Here is a 20379-nt window from a genome sequence, read left to right on the forward strand (position 1 = left end):
AAAGTCCTGTATTCATGCAGCCAGCATTCCACTGGGGGCCAGGGAATGGCAAGGAGAGGGGTAAGTAATAAACAAGCAAACTAAAATATGTGTAACGCAATGGCAGGTGTGATGAATTCTATGAAGAAAAATGAAGCTGAATAAAGGCGACAGAGTGGCAGGGCATTTATTTTAGATAGGGCCATGAAGGCAGTCTTCTCTAAGGAAGTGGTACCTCAGTAGGACCTGAACGAATTGAGAGAGCAAGCCCTCGGGGGAGGGGTTGTAATCACTTATGTATTGTAACCCTTCCTTTTAGCCTTCTCCAGTTGACTGCTGAGAGCAGAGACAACATATTAATATCTTATGCATTCTTGTATCCACGGTCCCTAGCACACAGAGCTTAATAGCAGGCTATTTAATGAGCATTTGCTCTGTGTGCACCATTGGCTTTCATAAAAGGTCTCACCTGTGGAATGTTTCAGCCATTTTCCCCGGATTTTATAGCGCACCTCAGCTTTGGGGTTACTCTCTGGTACCCTGCAGGCAATGAAACCAGTATTTTTTTCTTCTGCTGTAATAACATGCTTTGTGGATGAACCAAAATCACCAAGAACTGCAATAAATAAGTAGACAGATTAGATAGATAGATACAAATTCAAATTATATTTCCCAAAGGAGATTTAAAAATTAGAAACAACGTCTGCCATACAGCCTTTTGTGACCTCTAATCCTAGTCCAGAGGGAAACATGGCCTTTTCATCTCAAAGCAGCTGGGGCAGAGACACCTGGTTGAGGGCTCAGACCTAAGTCACAGCACCCTTTTTCGTAAGTCAGTGCTTCCAGGAGACCATAAAAATACTAACTGCTCCTAAAATGTCTAGGAGAACTACAAACCATAATTGTTCCCATTCTGTCAAGATAAATCCTTTTCAACCCAGTCCCCTCATCAAACTCACTCTCCCTGTGAGTCTTTATTCTCTTTGTAGCTGCTCACATTGCAGTAAAATGGTTTCTGGGAACAAACCCAGGACATCAAAAAACAAAGCAATAAATCATTTATGTTATCTGGATACCCTAACTCGGTCTCAGCGCCTCCCCTCAGGGAGGGGCCTCACTGTCTCTAGTCCTCACAGCACTCGGCGGCTGCCACTAGGATCTCAGCTCTCCAGGGTGTGTCCAGTAGCTATCCATGGATCACAGCTCTACAAAAACATTTACTCTTCTCAGTTATGACAAACTCACTACTCCCGGGGAATACACATCTGCTCTGTAAATAGGGGCTCCCTTACAAAGACGTTACTGGAAGCCATCACCGTTCGAAAGGCAGATTAGCTCAAATTTACTAAGAAAAACCATGCATTCCAGATTTTCCATAAGTTCAATATCAACATTCCTTTCTTTACAGTTATTATTTGCCTGCTTCTTTAGCCTTGTTTCAATTAAATAAATTAAAATCGCTCAATAATCAAGGCAAGTAAAACAATTAGACATGAAAGAAAAAGGACTGCACAAAATAACTGTCAAAGTAGACAACAGCTCTTTGTTGTTATCAATATTAATGACTTTTAAATACTTAAAAGGAAATTGTCCAGAATTCACATTAGAAACCTGTCCTGTGTAACTTGAAAAAAACAAAAAGAGAAAAACCATTTCCATACCATTGTTACAGAAGAAGACACTAGGCCAGGCTAACAGACGTTCAAGTACATTTCCCCCAAATTATACAGTCAGAGTCAAGGCTGGGACAAGAACTCCTAGATGTCTCACATCAAAGCCTGTACTCTTCCCACCATTCAAAAATGTGAGTGCTAACAGTAACTTCATGCACAGCAGAGGCAAAATCAAACTCACCTGCAGTGGATACTGTTGCAGGGCCACTCACAATGGCGCCGACGCTGTTGTTGGCAATGCACTGGTAGGAACCCGAAAGGGAGGGGCTAAGAGAAGAAATCGTCAAAGTCCCCTCATGAATCTGAATATGTTCCATGTTTCTGTCCAGTCTTTTCCCATTGTGCAACCATGAGATATGAGCGGTCACAGGTTTAGCAGAACAATGTAGCACTACAGGTCCACCAAGTTTCTGGATAGCAGAGAGTGGCCCAGAAATAAAATAAGGTGCCAAGTCTACAAGGAAACATTCCCCGTGTGCAAAGAAATGGGGAGAGGGTGACAGTGGGAAAGAGAAAGGGAGAGAGAAAGAAGAGTACATTAAACACATTTCATCTGCATCTTTATAACTAAAGGTAAGCCCTTATTTCATCTGTATATGTTATGATTCTTGATACTTATGAAAGTTCTAGCAAAATTCTTATAAGCCTATTTTGGCGAAGAAAAAAAGGGCAACATGTTAACTTAGAACTTAATAATTAGGGTAGAAGAGACAAAAATGCTTATGATATAAATCAGATATAATACAAATTCTATTAATGAGAAATAACAAACTGCTTTTTAACAAAGTGACTTGTAAAAATGGAAATTAAGAACCTGAAAAAGTGAAGACGACTTTCCAAATAAAAAGAATTCTCTATTTTACAATAGGATTTGACTTACGAGAGCAAGTTATTCTATAAATGAAGGCTATAGCATTTCCTGAGTACTTCCCTTCAGTGGAAATAATGTTCAACTTTTAAGAAAACAGAAATAAAAAGTTAGGAAGCCACAACTGAAATACAAAGTCTATCCCTCCTTCAATATAAGGCTTCATATTTTTATTTGGTATTTGAAATAGCTTCATTTGTTATGTCTGTTCCTCCAGGAACTTGGACGGGGGGTGTTCTTGCACTAATGTATCAATACAGATTCTCTTCTCAACCAAAGGAAAGAGGGGAGCAGGAATATTATTCATCTGGCGGAATAAAATACTTATAGGGAAAAAAATCAATAAATTACTCAATCTACTTATATAGGATATTTAATCAGAAATGAAGATTAAGGGACATGCCTCTCTTGGCTGAATCTGGGGGTTGTTTAGCAAAACACAAACAAATAAAACTACTAAATCAATTTTTGACTTACCAAATCTAATATAGTTATATAGTATTTTAACGGATTACATATATATAAATATTACTCAGTGAATATACATCACTATATTTGTATACACTTATATATCCATTTTTACATAACCCTAAAATAAAAAGAAATACATGTGGCCTACGTATTAGGTTTGAAGCTTATATACACATTTAACAGTAAACACATTTAAGCTTTTCAGGAACCCAAAGAAGTACACAGTGCATTAGGCAAGGTCATGAAAGAAAGTGGCACACTTGGGATTTGAAACAAGTTCTCTCACCCCAAGTTGAATATTATACCATGCCAATTCTAAAACTTCTCTTTAGTGGTATATATTTAGCATTTTATTCCTGTTATCATTTCCAAACTCAAAAATTTACAACATATCCCCTTATTGAAAAAAGCATGATCAGAAAATGTTTATTTTTAGGCCAACAAAAGGAATAAATTACGAGAAGAATAAGAAGGCCTGCTAATGCCCAAGTATTACTAAGAGATCCCTTTTTTTTTTTTTTTTTTTTTTTTGGGAGACAGAGTCTCACTTTTTCACCCTGGCTAGAGTGTAGTGGTGTCGCCTTAGCTCACTGCAACCTCCAATTCTGAGGCTCAAGCAATCCTCCTGCCTCAGCTTCCTGAGTAGCTGGGACTACAGGCGCACGCCACCGTGCCCAGCTAATTTTTTCTATTTTTAGTAAAGATGGGGTCTCACTCTTGCTCAGGCTTGTCTTGAACTCAAGTGATCCTCCCGCCTCAGCCTCCCGGAGTGCTAGGATTATAGGTGTGAGCCACTGTGGCCACCCCATGGAGATCCTTAAATTGCTTAATTAATCAAGTTTTTTAATCATATAGCTGGTCAAACAAATCTTAGAAACATCTTTAGAAACCACTATTATCAGCTGGGCATGGTGGCTAATGCCTATAATCCTAGCACTTTGGGAGGCCAAGAAAGGAGGATGGCTTGAGGTCAGGAGTTCAAGACCAACCTGAGCAACATGGCGAGACCCTATCTCTATAAAAAAAATAGAAAAATTAGCTGAATGTGGTGGCCTGCCTCTGTAGTCCCAGCTAGTCAGGAGGCTGAGATGGGAGGATCGCTTGAGCCCAGGAGTTTGAGGTTGCAGATGACACCACTGCACTCTAGCCCAGACAACAGAGTGAGATCCTATCTCAAAAAAAAAAAAAGAAAAGAAAAGAAAGAAAAAAAAAACACTATTATCAGCAATGCACTAAAGGTAAAACTTGTTCCTTACAGGATTAAGATGATGAAAGCCTTCAACCAACCCCCAGCCCCATTCTTCTGTTCTTACCTGAACTCACAGAAGAGCACAGTATTGTAAGAGTAACATACAGCAGTATCCATAAGGATCCAAGATCTGGAGGCATAGCGTCAAATTACAGAAGCAGGCAGGACAGATTTCTAGAGCGAAACTCAGGCCTTGGTTCACTGAGAAACATTTAAAAAGACAAAAGAAAAAAAATCTAAACCACAAAACCATTGAAATCTTTCACTTGAACAGCTGGAGTTGTAAGTATGGGGTGGCTGCCATCTATTTTGAAAGATCTCTATAGCTTATGACAAATTCAAAGCACTTACTGATTCACATCTTCCCAATTTACAAACGGATGTCTAGAGACTAAATTAGAGTGAGAAGTTTTACTCATTCTTCCCAGGTACCAGGCTACCTCTTACTACACAGAACTACTCATTCCAAACAAGTACATTCAACTGCCTATAGTGTGTTTCTATTTATATATCTCACAAGCATATAAAACTCAACACAACTTACATGAATTCCTCCTCTACATTCCCCCAAATAGTAACTAGAACAAAAACAACAAAGTAACAGCTAACACACACCCGTGCTCACTACGTGCCAGACACCACTGCAGTGCTTTCAGTACACCAATCTTCACAACAACGTGATGAGATGGGCACTACGGTTTTCTTCCCTTTTTTCGGATAAGGCCCTCAGGCTCATGGACTGTTCAAACAGAAAGAATACCAAGGGCGAGCCTGGGAGAGGGCTGAGCCAGACACTTTGGTGAGAGTGGAATGAGCCAGAAGGAGAGCAGGAAGGGATGAAGTCAGGTCAGACAGGAAGGCTGGGCCAGGTCATACCCAGCTTTCAAGGCCATGCTGAAGACTGGAGGGATTTATTCTAAATGCCCTTGGCAAGCCCCTGGGAGACGTGGAGGAGGGGTGTGATATGATCTCATTTATGCTTTAAAGAGATCACTGGCTGGTGAACAGACTAGCATGGGGCAGGAATGGAAGAGGGCGGCGAGCAGGAGGTGCTGTAACCACCCGGGGGACAGATGAGGACACGGTGGGTTAGAGCAGCACGTCAATCGTGGAGGTGGCGAAAATGGTGGATTCACAATACGGTCTAAAGGTAGAACCACTGCATGTGCTGCAGGCTTGGACATGGAGTGTGGGATAAAGAGGTGTCGAGGATAACTCTTGGTTTTTGGTGAAACAAAGTAAGTAAGAGCTCTGTTCACTGAGACGTGGCTGACTGGACAGGAGAGACAGATGCAGGACAGGGGCAGCCAGCAGTTCTGTTGTGGAGAAGGTGAGTCTGGGGCATCTATTAGATATCTAAGCACTGCTGCCAAGTTGACAGTGGCATGTGTGAGTCTGGAGGCACAGGGAGAGTCGAGCTGGAAACATCGATTTTACATGTACAAAAGCCTCGGCACTAGCTGAGCCCTCTCTAAGGAAAGTGTGTTTAGAGGATTGAGGAGAGGAGAAGAGAAGAGAGACCAGGGAAGAGCCTTGGGATAGTCCAACCATTAGAGACCGAACAGAGGAGAAGGAAGCAGCAATGCAGACTCAGAAAAAGCAGTCAATGAAATAGGATGGAACCCAGGAGAATGCTGTGTGGGAGAAAATGAAAAATATTTCTAGAAGAGTGATCGACGGTCTCAAACACTGATGAGACGTCATCAGAAAGGCCCAACGGAGATGGCAGGTGGTAGTGACAAGAGCGGTTTCAGCAGAGAGAGAGCAAGAGTGTGCTGGTGGATCAGGGTGGAATGAGAAGGGAGGAGACAGAGAAGCAGGCGCAGATCACCCCTCCGAGGGTTTTCTATACAAGGGCAGCCGAAGACAGAATTGCTGAACACCAATGGTAGTTGGGGGGCCATTATATATATATATTTTTTACTTTTTTTTTTTTCTTAAAATATTGAGACAGAGTCTCGCTCTGTCGCCTGGGCTAGAGTGCCGTGGCGTCAGCCTAGCTCACAGCAACCTCAAACTCCTGGGCTCGAGCGATCCTCCTGCCTCAGCCTCCCGAGTAGCTGGGACTGCAGGCATGCGCCACCATGCCCGGCTAATTTTTTTCTATATATATTTTTAGTTGGTCAGATAATTTCTTTCTATTTTTAGTAGAGATGGGGTCTCGCTCTTGCTCAGGCTGGTCTTGAACTCCTGACCTCGAGCGATCCTCCCGCCTCGGCCTCCCAGAGTGCTAGGATCACAGGCATGAGCCACTGTGCCCGGCCTATATTTTTAACATAGAGATAGTGAGGCACATTTAGCAAACTTTTAAAAATTTCACAAAACTCAGCACTGGCAAAGATGTGGGTTAAAAATCACTATTATATTGTTGATGGAAATACAATCAGTAAATTCTTTTTGAAGGTAATTTGGCAATATCTATCAAAAATCATTCATTCATGCAACAAATATTTATTGAATGCTTATCACAGGTACTATTTTAGAAGCTGGAGATTCAGCAATTAAAAATATATAAATAAAGGTAAGTAACTCAGACAAAAATTTATACCTGTATTCAAGTGGGACAGATGGTTAATAAACAAGATAAATAAAATTAGTAAAATTAACAACATCCATGACGTCCCTCAGATACGGTTAATTCTTTCTCTTCTGTGCTACCGCTATACGTTGGGCATGTATCATAAATGTCTCTTAAAATGAGTGCAGTACCTTAACATAATGCAGTTCCCAGAAGTACCTTAAACAGTAGTATTTAATAAGAACTGCCACCTTGTCTGAATTCAGCATATTCTAGCTATATTATTTCACTCATTTATTCATTCACATGTATAATGTTAAAAATCAGCAAAAATACAGTAAGTGCCTACTACAAACCAGGCACTATGCTAAACTAGGTTACTGTGTCTGCAAATTCTGCTCCACATTCCCGCTTAGCCAGAGCTGGACGATGGACCTATCACTACGAAATACGACAAAATTTAATGACAGTGCTATATTAATGACATTTTAGAAATGAGAATTTTACGAGCATTTTGATTTATGCAAAGAAAGGTTAATCCTAACCATTAATAAAATTGGGTAGTAATACAAAGCAAGGCACCCTAAATATGGCTTTCAATAAATCAAACAGTATCTCCCAGAACCTGTTCATCATCTTATGCCAGGTAGTCCAAAGTCTCAAAGTTGCAAACTCAAGTTTACCCAGGTCATGGTTAGCAAGTTATGGACTGCCTTTCAGACTTTTTCTTGCTGATCTCTTTTAAAAATTGAGAGAGGACATACTGACACCACTCACCGGCAGAAGAGTCCAGCTGTGTGAAAATTTTTTGGTTTATTTGAACTCTCCCTCGGTTCAAGGCCGAGTAAACATCCCAAAAACCTGATAACAGGAGACATTTCCCTGAGAGAGCAAGGACAAGAAGGATTGTTTCTTCCTCTTGCCAAATCTTTCTTCAGCTATTTATTTATCAAAAAGCAGTGAAACAACTTTCAGAGTCAACTTTAACCCTAGCACATGACCAACTGACTTACTTTACAGCCATCCCTTAAAGTTCCATAGCTCACGACTGCTACTTAGATATTATCACACAGGAATCTCCTTTATTAAGTCTACCTTTCCATGAGGTTACTCCTAACATACTCTTAGTTGATTCTGGAAAGAACCTACGACCATAAAAAGCATTTACTAAGTATTTGTTGGCATGGTTTATATTTATCCACAGCAACCTTGCTCAGTTTGCCAGAGAACCGTGGTAATGAGAACAAAGAGTTGGATTCCATTGCTGTGTGGGTCAGGTAGCATGACATTATAGTAATCACTGCAACAGCACCCCAGGTCCAACCTCACCAGGAACATCACTGCCCACACACAGGGTTAGATGTGTAGAAATCAGAGTATTCTCATTAGCCCTATTGGAAAATCATTCAATGGCACGTCTTTTTTAAAAGTACTTTCTTAAAAAAAGAAACCCTTAATGATACTAGTGTTATTGCTATTGGACCACTAAGTTATTAGAAAACCCAATATATACATAATTTATAATTATAATATATTAAAATATATATATTATATATATAAATATATACATTTATATATATATAAATATACATATTTATATATATATACATACATTTGTGTGTATATATATACACACAAATTTTCCCTGCACTGTTCTGACAAATGATCACAATTTTGTTTGGAAAAGTTTACCAAAACTAAACAAGGCTCCCACCATGTTCTTACACAGAGGTCAGGGGCCTCAACATGTATGTCATTTTCCTCACCCACAAAAATTTACCTTGGCAAGGCAGATAACAGGCCTAGTTTCCTCTACACAGCTATTGCCCCAAGAGGTAGGAATACGACAATCCCACCACCTACAGACGTGTCTACATTGTGATGCACTTGCTTCTAATCCTTTTCATTTATGTGCATACTGTATTTATATAACTGAGATCATGAAAAGTGATAGTTTAAAATCTTTATTCATTTATTATCTACTTGTCATTTTTCCTTATTAAAATTCTTCGTAAACATAATTTATAACACTTCCAGATACTCTACTAAATGAAAATACTGTATTTTCATCTATTTAACCATTCTCTTTTGGATAGTTAGGCTTCTTTTTATATGCATGTGTATATGTGTAATTTTTTTTTGCTATTACAGATAATGCTGCTATGAATATCTTTGTTCATAAATCTTTAACCACTCTTCTAATTATGTCCTTAGGATAGACTTTTAGAAATGGAATTACCATTAAAAGATCAAGATCAAACATTTTTTAAGATTCTTAATATACATTGTCAAGTTGTTTTCCAAAAAGATGCCACCACTATACAACCCTATCCCCAACAACTACCAGCAGCACATGCAGGTGACTCCCCATCACCAGTATATGGTTTATTTAGATCCTTACACTGTGGTAAGCAAAGTGTAGATATAAAACATGCCTTCGAGCAATTAATTAAAATATTTAATACTGCATAAAGCAATTTTTTACTCACTAATCTACTAGAGAGTTTTCTAATAATATTCTAAATTTACATAATAGTAACTGCAAAAACAGAATAAAAGGCATGGATATTGCAGGCCACATTTATCAAACCTTGTCAATTTACAAGCTTCCAATCACAAAAAACAACATGGACAGAAAATCTCTACCCAAAATCTATTATGAAATAGGATAAGAAGTCACTGTTGTTACACTGTGTGGTTTTAATTCATAATATGTATTTCTCTAAAAATGTGCATGCAAAAACTGCTGACACTTTATGTGACTATTTGCTGGCATTGGAAACAGTAAATTGCCATTCCTTTAAAAACTGTGTTCTCCCTTCCCTACTGCTTTTCTTTTTTAATTTCAGAATATTATGGGGTTACAAATGTTTACGTTACATATATTGCCTTTGCCCTGCCTGAGTCAGAGCTACAAATGTTTCCATGCACTAGACGGTGCACAGCACACCCATTAGGTGTGAATATACCCATCCCCTCCTATCACTCCACCTGCCCGACACCCGGTGAACGTTATCACTAAATGTGCACACAAGTGTTGATCAGTTAATACCAATTTGATGGTGAGTACATGTGGTGCCTGTTTTTCCATTCTTGGGATACTTCACTTAGAATGGGTTCCTGCTCTATCCAGGATAATACAAGAGGCACTATATCACCATTGTTTTTTGTGGCTGAGTAGAACTCCATGGTATACGTATACCACATTTTATTAACCCACTCATGTATTGATGGGCACTTGGGTTGTTTCCAAATCTTTGCAATTGCGAATTGTGCTGCTATAAACATTCTAGTGCAGATGTCTTTTTTATAGAATGTCTTTTGTTCTTTTGGGTAGATGCCCAGTAATGGGATTGCTGGATCAAATGGTAGGTCTACTTGTATCTCTTTGAGGTATCTCCATGTTGCTTTCCACAGAGGTTGTACTAGTTTGTAGTCCCACCAGCAGTATATGAGTGTTCCTGTCTCTCTGCATCTACGCCAACATTTATTGTTTGGGGATTTTTTGATAAAAGCTATTCTCACTGGAGTTAATAAGTGATATCTCACTGTGGTTTTGATTTGCATTTCCCCGATTAGAGATGTTGAGCATTTTTTCATATGTTTGTTAGCCATTAGTCTATCTTCTTTTGAACAGTTTCTGTTCATGTCCTTTGCCCACTTTTTAATAGGGTTGTTTGATTTTTTTCTTGCTGATTTTCCTGAGTTTTATAGAGATTCCAGTTATCAGCCATTTATTGGATGTGTGGCATGTGAACATTTTCTCCCATTCTGTGGGTTGTCTGTTTGCTCTCGTGATAGCTTCCTTGGCTGTGCAGAAGCTTTTTAATTTGATCAGGTCCCATTTATTGATTTTTGTTGTTGCTGTGATTGCCTTTGGGGTCTTCTTCATAAATTCTTCTCCTAGGCCAGTGTCTATAAGAGTTTTTCCAACATTTTATTCTAGAATTCTAATAGTTTGATGCCTTAGGTTTAAGTCTGTTATCTGTTGTGAGTTGATTTTTGTGAGAGGTGAGAGGTACGCATTATTGGAAAATCTTTGAAGGGCTTCCCAATCATGTCCCACCAGTGCCACTCCTGGAGTACTGACGTCACTAAAAAATAGCTGGTCTTTCCTAAATTATAGGGCTCAAATTCACACAGAAGACAATTTGTCAAGTGTAACAAACTGTACTTTATATGCCATTCCAGGCTTAAGAGAGCATTTCTGCTGACAAAGAAAAGCTAAAGGTATGCCCCATCTTAGAATAAAAAGCGAAATACCTCCCTAACGTTTACTTAACTTATTGTTCAGGTTGTGAACTCACTGCTTTTATAACCCCTTTTCAACATGCTGCCAGAATAATCCTTTGGGAAAACTCTTTCCTGAATTTCTAGATTTGATTACTTTGTTTTTAAAGGAACATCTTTGCTTTCATAAGGACAAGCAAGGCTGTCTTTCTGAGTCATCCCCCTCCCTAGACTCCTATTTTGTACTTTCCATGGTTTTCTTTGAAGCTTAGTGAATAACTGTGATTAATTTGTGAACAAAAACTTGGCTTTGGAATCAGTATAGTTCTTCAAAACAGGAAATTCTTTAAGTTACTTTCCTTTTTAAAAGAATCTTATTCTACATGAAACATGGTAGTTTCCTCCTTCTAATAAAAATTGATTCCTATTTTCAAATAATCTATTTCAAAACATGCTATTTATCAGTTGTTTAGAAAAAATCATTCTCTGCAGTAACTAAAAAGAATAACTAAAAACGTGTCAACTTAAAAATTCTTGATTAAGTACTATCAAGATTAATTCAGTACAATCTCAATTAGGGAAGTTAAATATAATATATACACTCTTTTTAACCCATCAACTAACTACCTTAACCTAACCACAAGCAACCTTAAATCTCCTATCAATGTTTTCTTCATTTAAATATTTAAATAATTTAACTAAGAAGTTAACACTATTTCCTATAGAAACTTTTCAAAGAACCATACTTTTAAAAGTATTCATTCAGTCACTCCATTCAATACAAAGGATATCTATTTTGAGCAAGACCTTGTCAGGGGTACAAAGATGAGGAAGACATAATAATTCCTGAACTAAACAAAACTACAGCTCACCTGAGAAAAGAGGGCATGGACATAATTAACCCCAGAATAAAGAAAATTCCTCAGTGAGAGAGTAAGAAGTACGGAAAGAGTTCAAAGCAAAGGAATTCATCTATCATTCAACAAATATTTGGTTCGTGCCCACTATGCGTCAGGCACCGTGCCATCCTGGGCCCCCCATCATGAATGAGAGAGACACACACAGCACCTGCCCGCAGGAGGAGAAGGAAGGTGATGACTGAGGAGGCAGTTAAAATCCAGACTTGTCCAACGTAGCAACTGTTCACATAGCACCTTTTGGTTATAATGGCTCTTAAAAAGTTATTCCACTCTTTGGACAGCTTCTTGGTAGTCACTATGACAACTTTCTTCAATCAGAAATTAAAGAAAAAACACTCTAAAGAGGAGTACACTTTGATACCACAGCTTCAAGCAAAGATACACTCAGCAATTATGAGTTATGGTGATTATGGCAATTACGACACCACAATCTTTAGTCAGAAAATATCTATAGACAACACTGAATTGCAGGCGATGTCTGGACGACCGCAGAGCACTGTGCTTGGTGAGCAGGTGCCAAGTGAGCCTTCTCTTCCCATCCATGTCTAGGTATGTGCACCGTTTCCACAAGCTGTGAAGCACTCTCATGTTTCGCTTGCATTTTGCTGTGAGATGTTTTTCTGTGCTGTGACTTTGTTTTTAAGTGTAGTCTGAATGCAAAATAACTACAAACCTTAAAAAGACTTCCTGTCTAAAAGTCAATTTCCTGACTCTCTGCCACCTTCCAAGGACTTCCTCAGGATCCCTCCTTCACTGGCCTCGAAGCACCTCTTCCTCCTTTGACAAGCACAGTGAACTCCACGCAGCTTATTTAAGAACTGTATTTACTTTCAAAACACTGTTTGACACCTCTACAAATTTGCTTTCACTGCTCCACTGACATACTTTTCTATCTGTGAAAATCGGCTATCTCAGATTGGGATGAAACATATGATAATATTTTCCATCAAAATCGGTGGACATGGTTTTCGCTAAGAGGTAGAGGTCTTAGGAAATAAAGGTCTTCGGGGATTAGAGCAGATACGTGAGGGAGGGAGAGGTGAGCGACGGAATGAAGCAAGCACAGTTGCTATGGGGAAAAGAGAAGGTTCACCTAACCTGGACTTGGACTGGGAGTGGGGAAGACATTCCAGAGGAAACGAAGACAAGGGTAAGTCTGGGGCCGGGGTGGAGGGAGGCAGGAAGAGGAAGGGAAGGGAGGTGTTCCACACAGACCAGAGGCAGAGAGAGGGAGGAAGTGTGGGCTGGAGAGTGCACTAAGGCAGGGATAACAGGTGGTGGGGAGTAGGCTACACAGGTGAGTCCAAATGAGAGCAGAGAGAACAATGTAAGTCATGTTACGGTGTTTGGCTTTTATCCTGAGAGGAGGGTATTAAAAGCTTTTAAGCAGGCAAGGACATGACCAGGCCTGTACCTCTGAAAAGCCATTTACACTGCAACATGGAGCATGGCCGAAGACAAGACAAATCAAAAGGCTGCTGTGAAAGAGGATGGGGACTCGTAATGGAGAAATGGGGGATAAAGTTAAAAGATTTTTTAAAAAAATTTAAGACATGGACATATTTGAAAGCTATGTGAGGCAGAATTGATAGGACTTGAGTGATTTAGACTAGAAGAGAAAAGACCACTCGGACAGCTTTGGAATCCATCCCACCTGTCACCTCATGCTTTGACTACAGCGGCTGCAGTCCGGATTTCTGACTTGAGCAAGTGAGTGAGCGGATGAGGTGAGCTCACCAAGGCAGGAAACACATGAGAAGCAGCAGGGTCTTCTGTGGATTGCTGCTGCTGTTTGGAGGCCGGTAGAGGAATGGAGTGTATCTGAAGCTGTGGAGATGATGAGTTGAGCTGGACATACGTAGTTCTGTAAGAAAGATCTAGCAGGCAAGCAGAAAGAAGCCTGAAGTTCCTAAGAGAGATTTGGGTCACAGATGGAGATGTGGGGACAACAGCAGACAGACGGAACTGCAGCCTTGAACGGAGGAAGGGGCCTCAGGCTGAATCCTAAAAAGTACCACATTTGAAGAGGTAGAACTCCTCATTCAAGATAACCCATACTACAGTAATGAAAATTTTTAAAAACAAAACAAAAAGGGAAAAGACAGAAATGATATTACATGGATGCGATCAAACACTCAAGACTTTCTAAAAATGAGTTTTGAGACATCATTAAATTTCACACTGCTGTACCTTTCAAAGACACTGCAGTCCAGAGTAATCAGACACACTCCTTAACTGTCGACTTCTTCCTGATCACCAAAGGCTTTGATCAGTGAGGGTCTTCCTGCCATCCACAGGGGGTCTCCCAAAATGAGAGTAACGGCTGGCATACATCTTCAGTGAGAGCAAATAAAGTGCTATGTCTTAAGTCTGGCTGCAACAAGTATGCTACCTAATAGTTAGCATGTTGCTCTTGGGGGGGGTCATGTGGGTTCTTTTAGAAACTGCAGAATGCCCTGCAGCAGTCACGTGCAACTGACGACACATCCCCTGCCCTGCGGCACTCTGAGTCTGTTGGAGGAACATGTAAATCTCACAGAAGCAGAGCTGCAGGGCATCAAACACCCTGTCAATAACTGGCAGTGCTCTCTTCTCACCAGAATGAAGCCCCCTCAGTCTGAAATACAGCCCTGCACAGCACCTACTCCCTGAGCTCTTACTAATGATTGTGCAATCATTCAGATCAACTTTTTAAAAAATGTTGACACCAACAGACTTGACAACCCTTCCCCCACTTCTCTTGAGTCTCAATCGAGTCAGCCAAGCACACCAACCATCCTGCTGCTTGCAAAAGCATTTCCTTTCCCTGTGGATGGCCAGAAGTAGAGGAAGAAAATGGAAGTGACTTGGAATTGCGGCACCAAAGAGGCCAAATGAGCAAAGAAATAATCAACTCCACATGAGCCACTTCAGCTCCAACACAATGAAAAGGGCCTAGGACGAACCCCAGGAAAGGTCACTGAGGTCAAGGGTCACAAGTAGAAACAGGCAGCAGTAAGGGGCGGCCAGCTGCAATAGGGATCAATGTGGTCCTAATTACCCATCCAAAGGGAGGGGCCTGAGAGCTGAGTTAGGTTCTACTCACAACATTTGTGTGTTTCAAAAAAAGTCAAGTGTCCCTGTTCCAATCTCTTTCTATAAGACTATTTCTTCTGCCTCTAGAGCACAGGAAACCAAGAATTGTGGAGACAAGATAATTCCCACATCCACTGTGAGTTGTAAAGGAGCATTATAAATATTTAAAAGTGTAGGTGCATACAAATGGTGAAATTCTAAAACGCAACTTGGGAAAGATTATAAAGACAAAATACAGCAAAACTTTCAAGGGGATTACTTTACAAGTACCATGCCACAAATCCAACACTTGGTAGATTTTCAAGTTTGTCATTGAAATTGGCTTCATGGGAAAAAATAACAGAGTTATGATAACCACAAAACAAATGCTAAAAGCAAAATTTTTAAGTTTACTAAGAACTAGCTACACTTGAACAGACTAATATTGTAAAAGATGCAGAAAGACATTTGACTAACCTTCTCTGATAAGGGATGAGAAGGAGGAATATGCAAACATTTGAAAAAGAGCTCTGTTACAAGTGTTAGGTAATACAATTAATATAGTTGTTAATAAACCCAGTGCTTTGCTTAGCCCTCTCCACACAATGCACCGGACTAATTTAAGTACAGGACTTTCTCTGAGTTACAGAAGACTCACCCTCATGGGAGTTGGTTTAGATCCCATTTTTATAATAAGGAGAAAGAAACCTCAAGGAAAAACTCATTTTCATGAAATATATTCTAATATGTACAGTCAAGCATTGAGAAAAGAGCAAAGAAGAAAAAATAGAAATCTTGGAAAAGTATCTTTGCTGCAAATAAACCTGACCTAATGCTGGCTGAACACTGGACCTCTGTCTTTTACTTTTACATAATGTTACCTGTCGAGTTATAAGCTTCCTGGAGACATTGGACATATTGATACTAGTTTCTAAGTATCTTATTCCATCTTTAAACTTGGTTACATAACATAAAAGAAGTCTAGATTGCTTATGAGTCCCTGATTTGTTCAAACTGGTGATGGGAATTAGGTCAGACACAACTTCATCAAAGCTGTCGCTCCACTGTGGAAGGCTGTGCATCAATAATGGGGCTCTTCAAGCACATCCATAAGCTGACGTACAAGTCAATCGGATCAACGTGCAGTCAGCACATGATTGGCACAAACTGACTGATAAGTCTTAATATAAGTAAAAACACACATTGGCGTATACTAAGAAAATGTGCACCCTAGAAAACTTTAAATCAGTGATAGGAAGTTAACACCCAAGCAATGATCAGGATACGATGCCATGATGAGCTGGATAATACAAAAATAAATCAGTTAAGATCAAGATATCTTCATAAACACAGCATAATACACAGCATGAAGTTTCAATCAGAAGAGCCCAAGAAGTCGTCCTTGGCATTAGGTCCAGCCTGTCTATCAAAAATGCAGCAAAGTTTGCTGGAACAATTCTGCTAAGGCCGAATGTGTAAGAAGCACCAGCTGCTGGACTGCACAGTAAACTGGGCAACAGTAAACAGGATGGTCAAGAGATATCATTCATAATAAATATGTGTACATACACAAACACACACACCGTACATATACTACTGAAAACACCACAGCAGCAGACAGACTCAACCTGCAAGACGGATAAACTTATTCCAGTGATGTTTCCCCGTGCAGAACTGTTCTGAAAATTCTTGTTGATTATTTTCAGTGTCAATGGATAAACCAAACATGAAAATCATTCTCATTATAATTACACCTCATTCTAACCCCATGTATTCTTAACCCCAACATTACTGACAATTTATTCATTAATAGCTATTTCCCCAAAAATCAAGAACATCAATTTTTTTTAAATGTGCCATATCCCATAAAGATAATTCCAAAAGAACTCCAAATTTCTTGGCACAATAACAGCAATATGATATTAAATATACAGTTTCCCAAGGTAAATGACTTCTTTAAAGACATAATTCTCATATATATAAGTTACAATATATTTCTTAAACTTTTTACACTATACTCATTTCATAATTTTACAACAAAAGTACAAGACATGTTTTCACATGTATATAACCTTCTAGGTCTGACTCTTCTTTTTATTTTTTTTTTGAAACAGAGTCTCGCTTCGTTATCCGGGCTAGAGTGAGTGCCATGGCGTCAGCCTAGCTCACAGCAACCTCAAACTCCTGGGCTCAAGCGATCCTCCTGCCTCAGCCTCCCGAGTAGCTGAGACTACAGGCATGCGCCACCATGCCTGGCTAATTTTTTCTATATATATTTTAGTTAGCCAGATAATTTCTTTCTATTTTTAGTAGAGACGGGGTCTTGCTTTTGCTCAGGCTGGTCTCGAACTCCTGACCTCAAGCGATCCACCCGCCTCGGCCTCCCAGATGCTAGGATTACAGGCGTGAGCCACCGCGCCCGGCCTAGGCCTGACTCTTTAAAGGACTTGTCATTGCTGACTTCTGTATACAACATAAGGGTTTTTTGCTTTGTTTTGTTTTGAGTGAGATTTAAAAAATAAAAAAACGTACAACTTTATTCTTTATATAACATCATGTTACTAATCTGGGTCTGAGAATTACAGGAACGCTGCAGGGCTGGATCCTTTGCTTAATTTCTAAAATCTCTTCGTTCAATTCATCTTCTAAGGGCAGATTATTAGTGAGGTTGGACTCTGCAGTCTAAGACCACAAAGTTTCACTCATTTATGCAACAAAAATGTATTGAGTACCTATATTCAAGGGAGTAGGGAAAAAAGATGAGTGGGAGAGGGGTTTAAAGTAGAATAAGGCAATAGAAAGACTTTGACCTCATTTCCTAAAACACTCTGTCTCTGACATCTTTAACTCTTATAATAAGCAACAGAATTAAAGAGTTTTTGTGTAATACAGTTTCAAAAAGTGACAGGAACCCTAATTTTTTAAAACAATGTATTTTAAACAAAATTATTAGTTGGTGGTCTAAACTGATGTATTTTTCCTTTTCCTAGAGAATGTTAGAATATTTACTTACTAATTAGTGTGGCTTAGGTTTTATCTGCAAGGAGAAAAAAAACTCCACAATTTTTTTCCAGCTTTAGAATTCTATAACAAGCATTTTACAACTGCTGTGTTTAAATGAAAGAAACACTTAAAAGCTTGTCTTACTCTAGGTTTTGCCTCATCTTTGGCAGATTCCAAAAATGACTGCACTAAGAGGAAAGGGATGAGGGGGACAGCAAAGGTATCTAAAATCATGAGCGGCATTCATAGCACAGGGGTGAGCCTTCCAAAATCAACAAAACTTCAGCTCTAAAAATTAAGCTCAGAACATCAGTTTGCAAGCAAAAAAGTGTTCGCTTAAAAAAAAAAAAAAAGCTAAGCTGAAAAGAAAAAAAAAAAAGTAGGAGACGTAAAGTTCATGGTTTCATTGTAAGAACCTGTAGAGGTGGTCCCTCCACCTCACATTCAGGTGAAGAAATGCAGAAATCACCCTTGCAAGCTTTCTTGTTTTATGAAAGCAACATCCACCAATTCAAAGAATTCTAGAAACACTGTCAGAAACATGTACACAATGGAAAGGATAGGTCTTCACCTGAAGGCTCAGCATTTATCATAAAAAAAGAATCACTGGTTATGAACAACAGAACATTACCAATTTGAAAACTACTTACTTACAGACCTCATAGACTTAGAGACCTTTCCAAGAATTTACATTTAAAATGTTTCAGAACTCCATAAAATCATCACCTTTTTCTCTGCCTAGCTTCCATGCCAACCTAAGTAACTTAAGAGTAAAGGACCAGGCCGGGCGCGGTGGCTCACGCCTGTAATCCTAGCACTCTGGGAGGCCGAGGTGGGTAGATCGCTCGAGGTCAGGAGTTCGAGACCAGCCTGAGCAAGAGTGAGACCCCATCTCTACTAAAAATATAAAGAAATGATCTGGACAGCTAAAAATATATATAGAAAAAATTAGCCAGGCATGGTGGCGCATGCCTGTAGTCCCAGCTACTCGGGAGGCTGAGGCAGTAGGATCGCTTAAACCCAGGAGTTTGAGGTTGCTGTGAGCTAGGCTGACGCCATGGCACTCACTCCAACCCGGGCAACAGAGCAAGACTCTGTCTCAAAAAAAAAAAAAAAAAGAGTAAAGGACCAGATGGCAAGTGCAGGCATTCCAAAAATCAGATATTATTTTGTTTATTTGAATTACATCCTTTGCTTGAACAGCCTTGGGTGCAAATAAAACAAACAACCGGCCGGGCGCGGTGGCTCACACCTGTAATCCTAGCACTCTGGGAGACCGAGGCAGGAGGATTGCTCAAGGTCAGGAGTTCAAGACCAGCCTGAGCAAGAGTGAGACCCATCTCTACTAAAAACAGAAAGAAATTAGCTGGATAACTAAAAATATATACATAAAAAATTAGCCGGGCATGGTGGTGCATGCCTGTAGTCCCAGCTACTCGGGAGGCTGGGGCAGGAGGATCGCTTAAGCCCAGGAGTTTGAGGTTGCTGTGAGCTGGGCTTGATGCCACGGCACTCACTCTAGCCCAGGCAACAGAGTCACACTCTCTCTCTCAAAAAAAGAAAAAAAAAAAACCTACTAATTAAAATAACCAACAGCAGTACTAATAAAACATCTAAAAAGTAGCTTTTATATAGATAGAGGCTTTTTAGGTGCTTGCCTCCTAACCACAGTATATGGAACAATGAATGTGCCCTTAAAACTAAGTGAGATATTTCCATTTCTGCTGGAGAAGAATAAGAAGTCAACTTAAGTCTCCGGCTGGAGAGAGAACCCTACTTGATAGTGAGGCATCGTAACTACTTGGGCATAAATCTTATCAATGGAGAATCCAGCATGAGAAACAGCAAAGCCATATACCAACACACATAATTATATGTTGAGAATTTACTACATTTAATCTATAGCAATGGTTCCCAGACTTTGGGATTCTAATAAACAGAAAATTTAAAACAAAACACCTGTATGCCCTGTGTAAGACTGCCAAAATTTTGCGAAGTAAGAAGATTTGAAAAAAAATTAAGAACTTCCATCTACTATCATTGTTTCATCTATCATGATTTCATTAGAACAAAACAAAATGGTAAGCAAGAAATAATTTCAGAATTAATTTAGCTTTAGGAAGCAACTGCTACATGTCTTTTGGCTGGCTGTTTCTCATCTTACTCCAGACAAGTATAAAATGTTCATTAAAAATCATGCTGGTTCAAAGATCAATATTAAACAACTAATCTAGAGATTTTCACTGTCTTAAATCAGTAGGATTATAACAGTTCAATACCACACATTTGGTTATAAAATAGGCTAAATTTTATAATGTGTGTCTTCAAACAGAGCCTTAAATGCAGGTAATTCTGTAGCTCTTCATCCTCAATGTCAGCCAATATAATCTCCCTAAAGCAACATTATCACTCTT

The 20379-nt window shown here is 39.5% G+C and overlaps 1 protein-coding gene across 5 annotated transcripts in view; it reads right to left on the reverse strand.

Moving 5' to 3' along the window:
* Window positions 1-20379, reverse strand: part of CDON (cell adhesion associated, oncogene regulated) — a 90923-nt gene that overhangs the window by 51075 nt on the left and 19469 nt on the right. For all 5 annotated transcript variants that reach the window (XM_045555623.1, XM_045555624.1, XM_045555622.1 and 2 more), the window contains exons 2-4: window positions 4305-4441; window positions 1834-2106; window positions 449-595 (exon numbers count right to left, since the gene is read on the reverse strand). In XM_045555623.1, coding sequence (XP_045411579.1) covers window positions 449-595; window positions 1834-2106; window positions 4305-4380 — 496 coding nt within the window. In that variant the 5' untranslated portion in view covers window positions 4381-4441. The remainder of the gene's footprint in view (window positions 1-448; window positions 596-1833; window positions 2107-4304; window positions 4442-20379) is intronic.

This window comes from Lemur catta, chromosome 7 (genome assembly GCF_020740605.2).
Source record: "Lemur catta isolate mLemCat1 chromosome 7, mLemCat1.pri, whole genome shotgun sequence".
Taxonomy (NCBI): Eukaryota; Metazoa; Chordata; class Mammalia; order Primates; family Lemuridae; genus Lemur; species Lemur catta.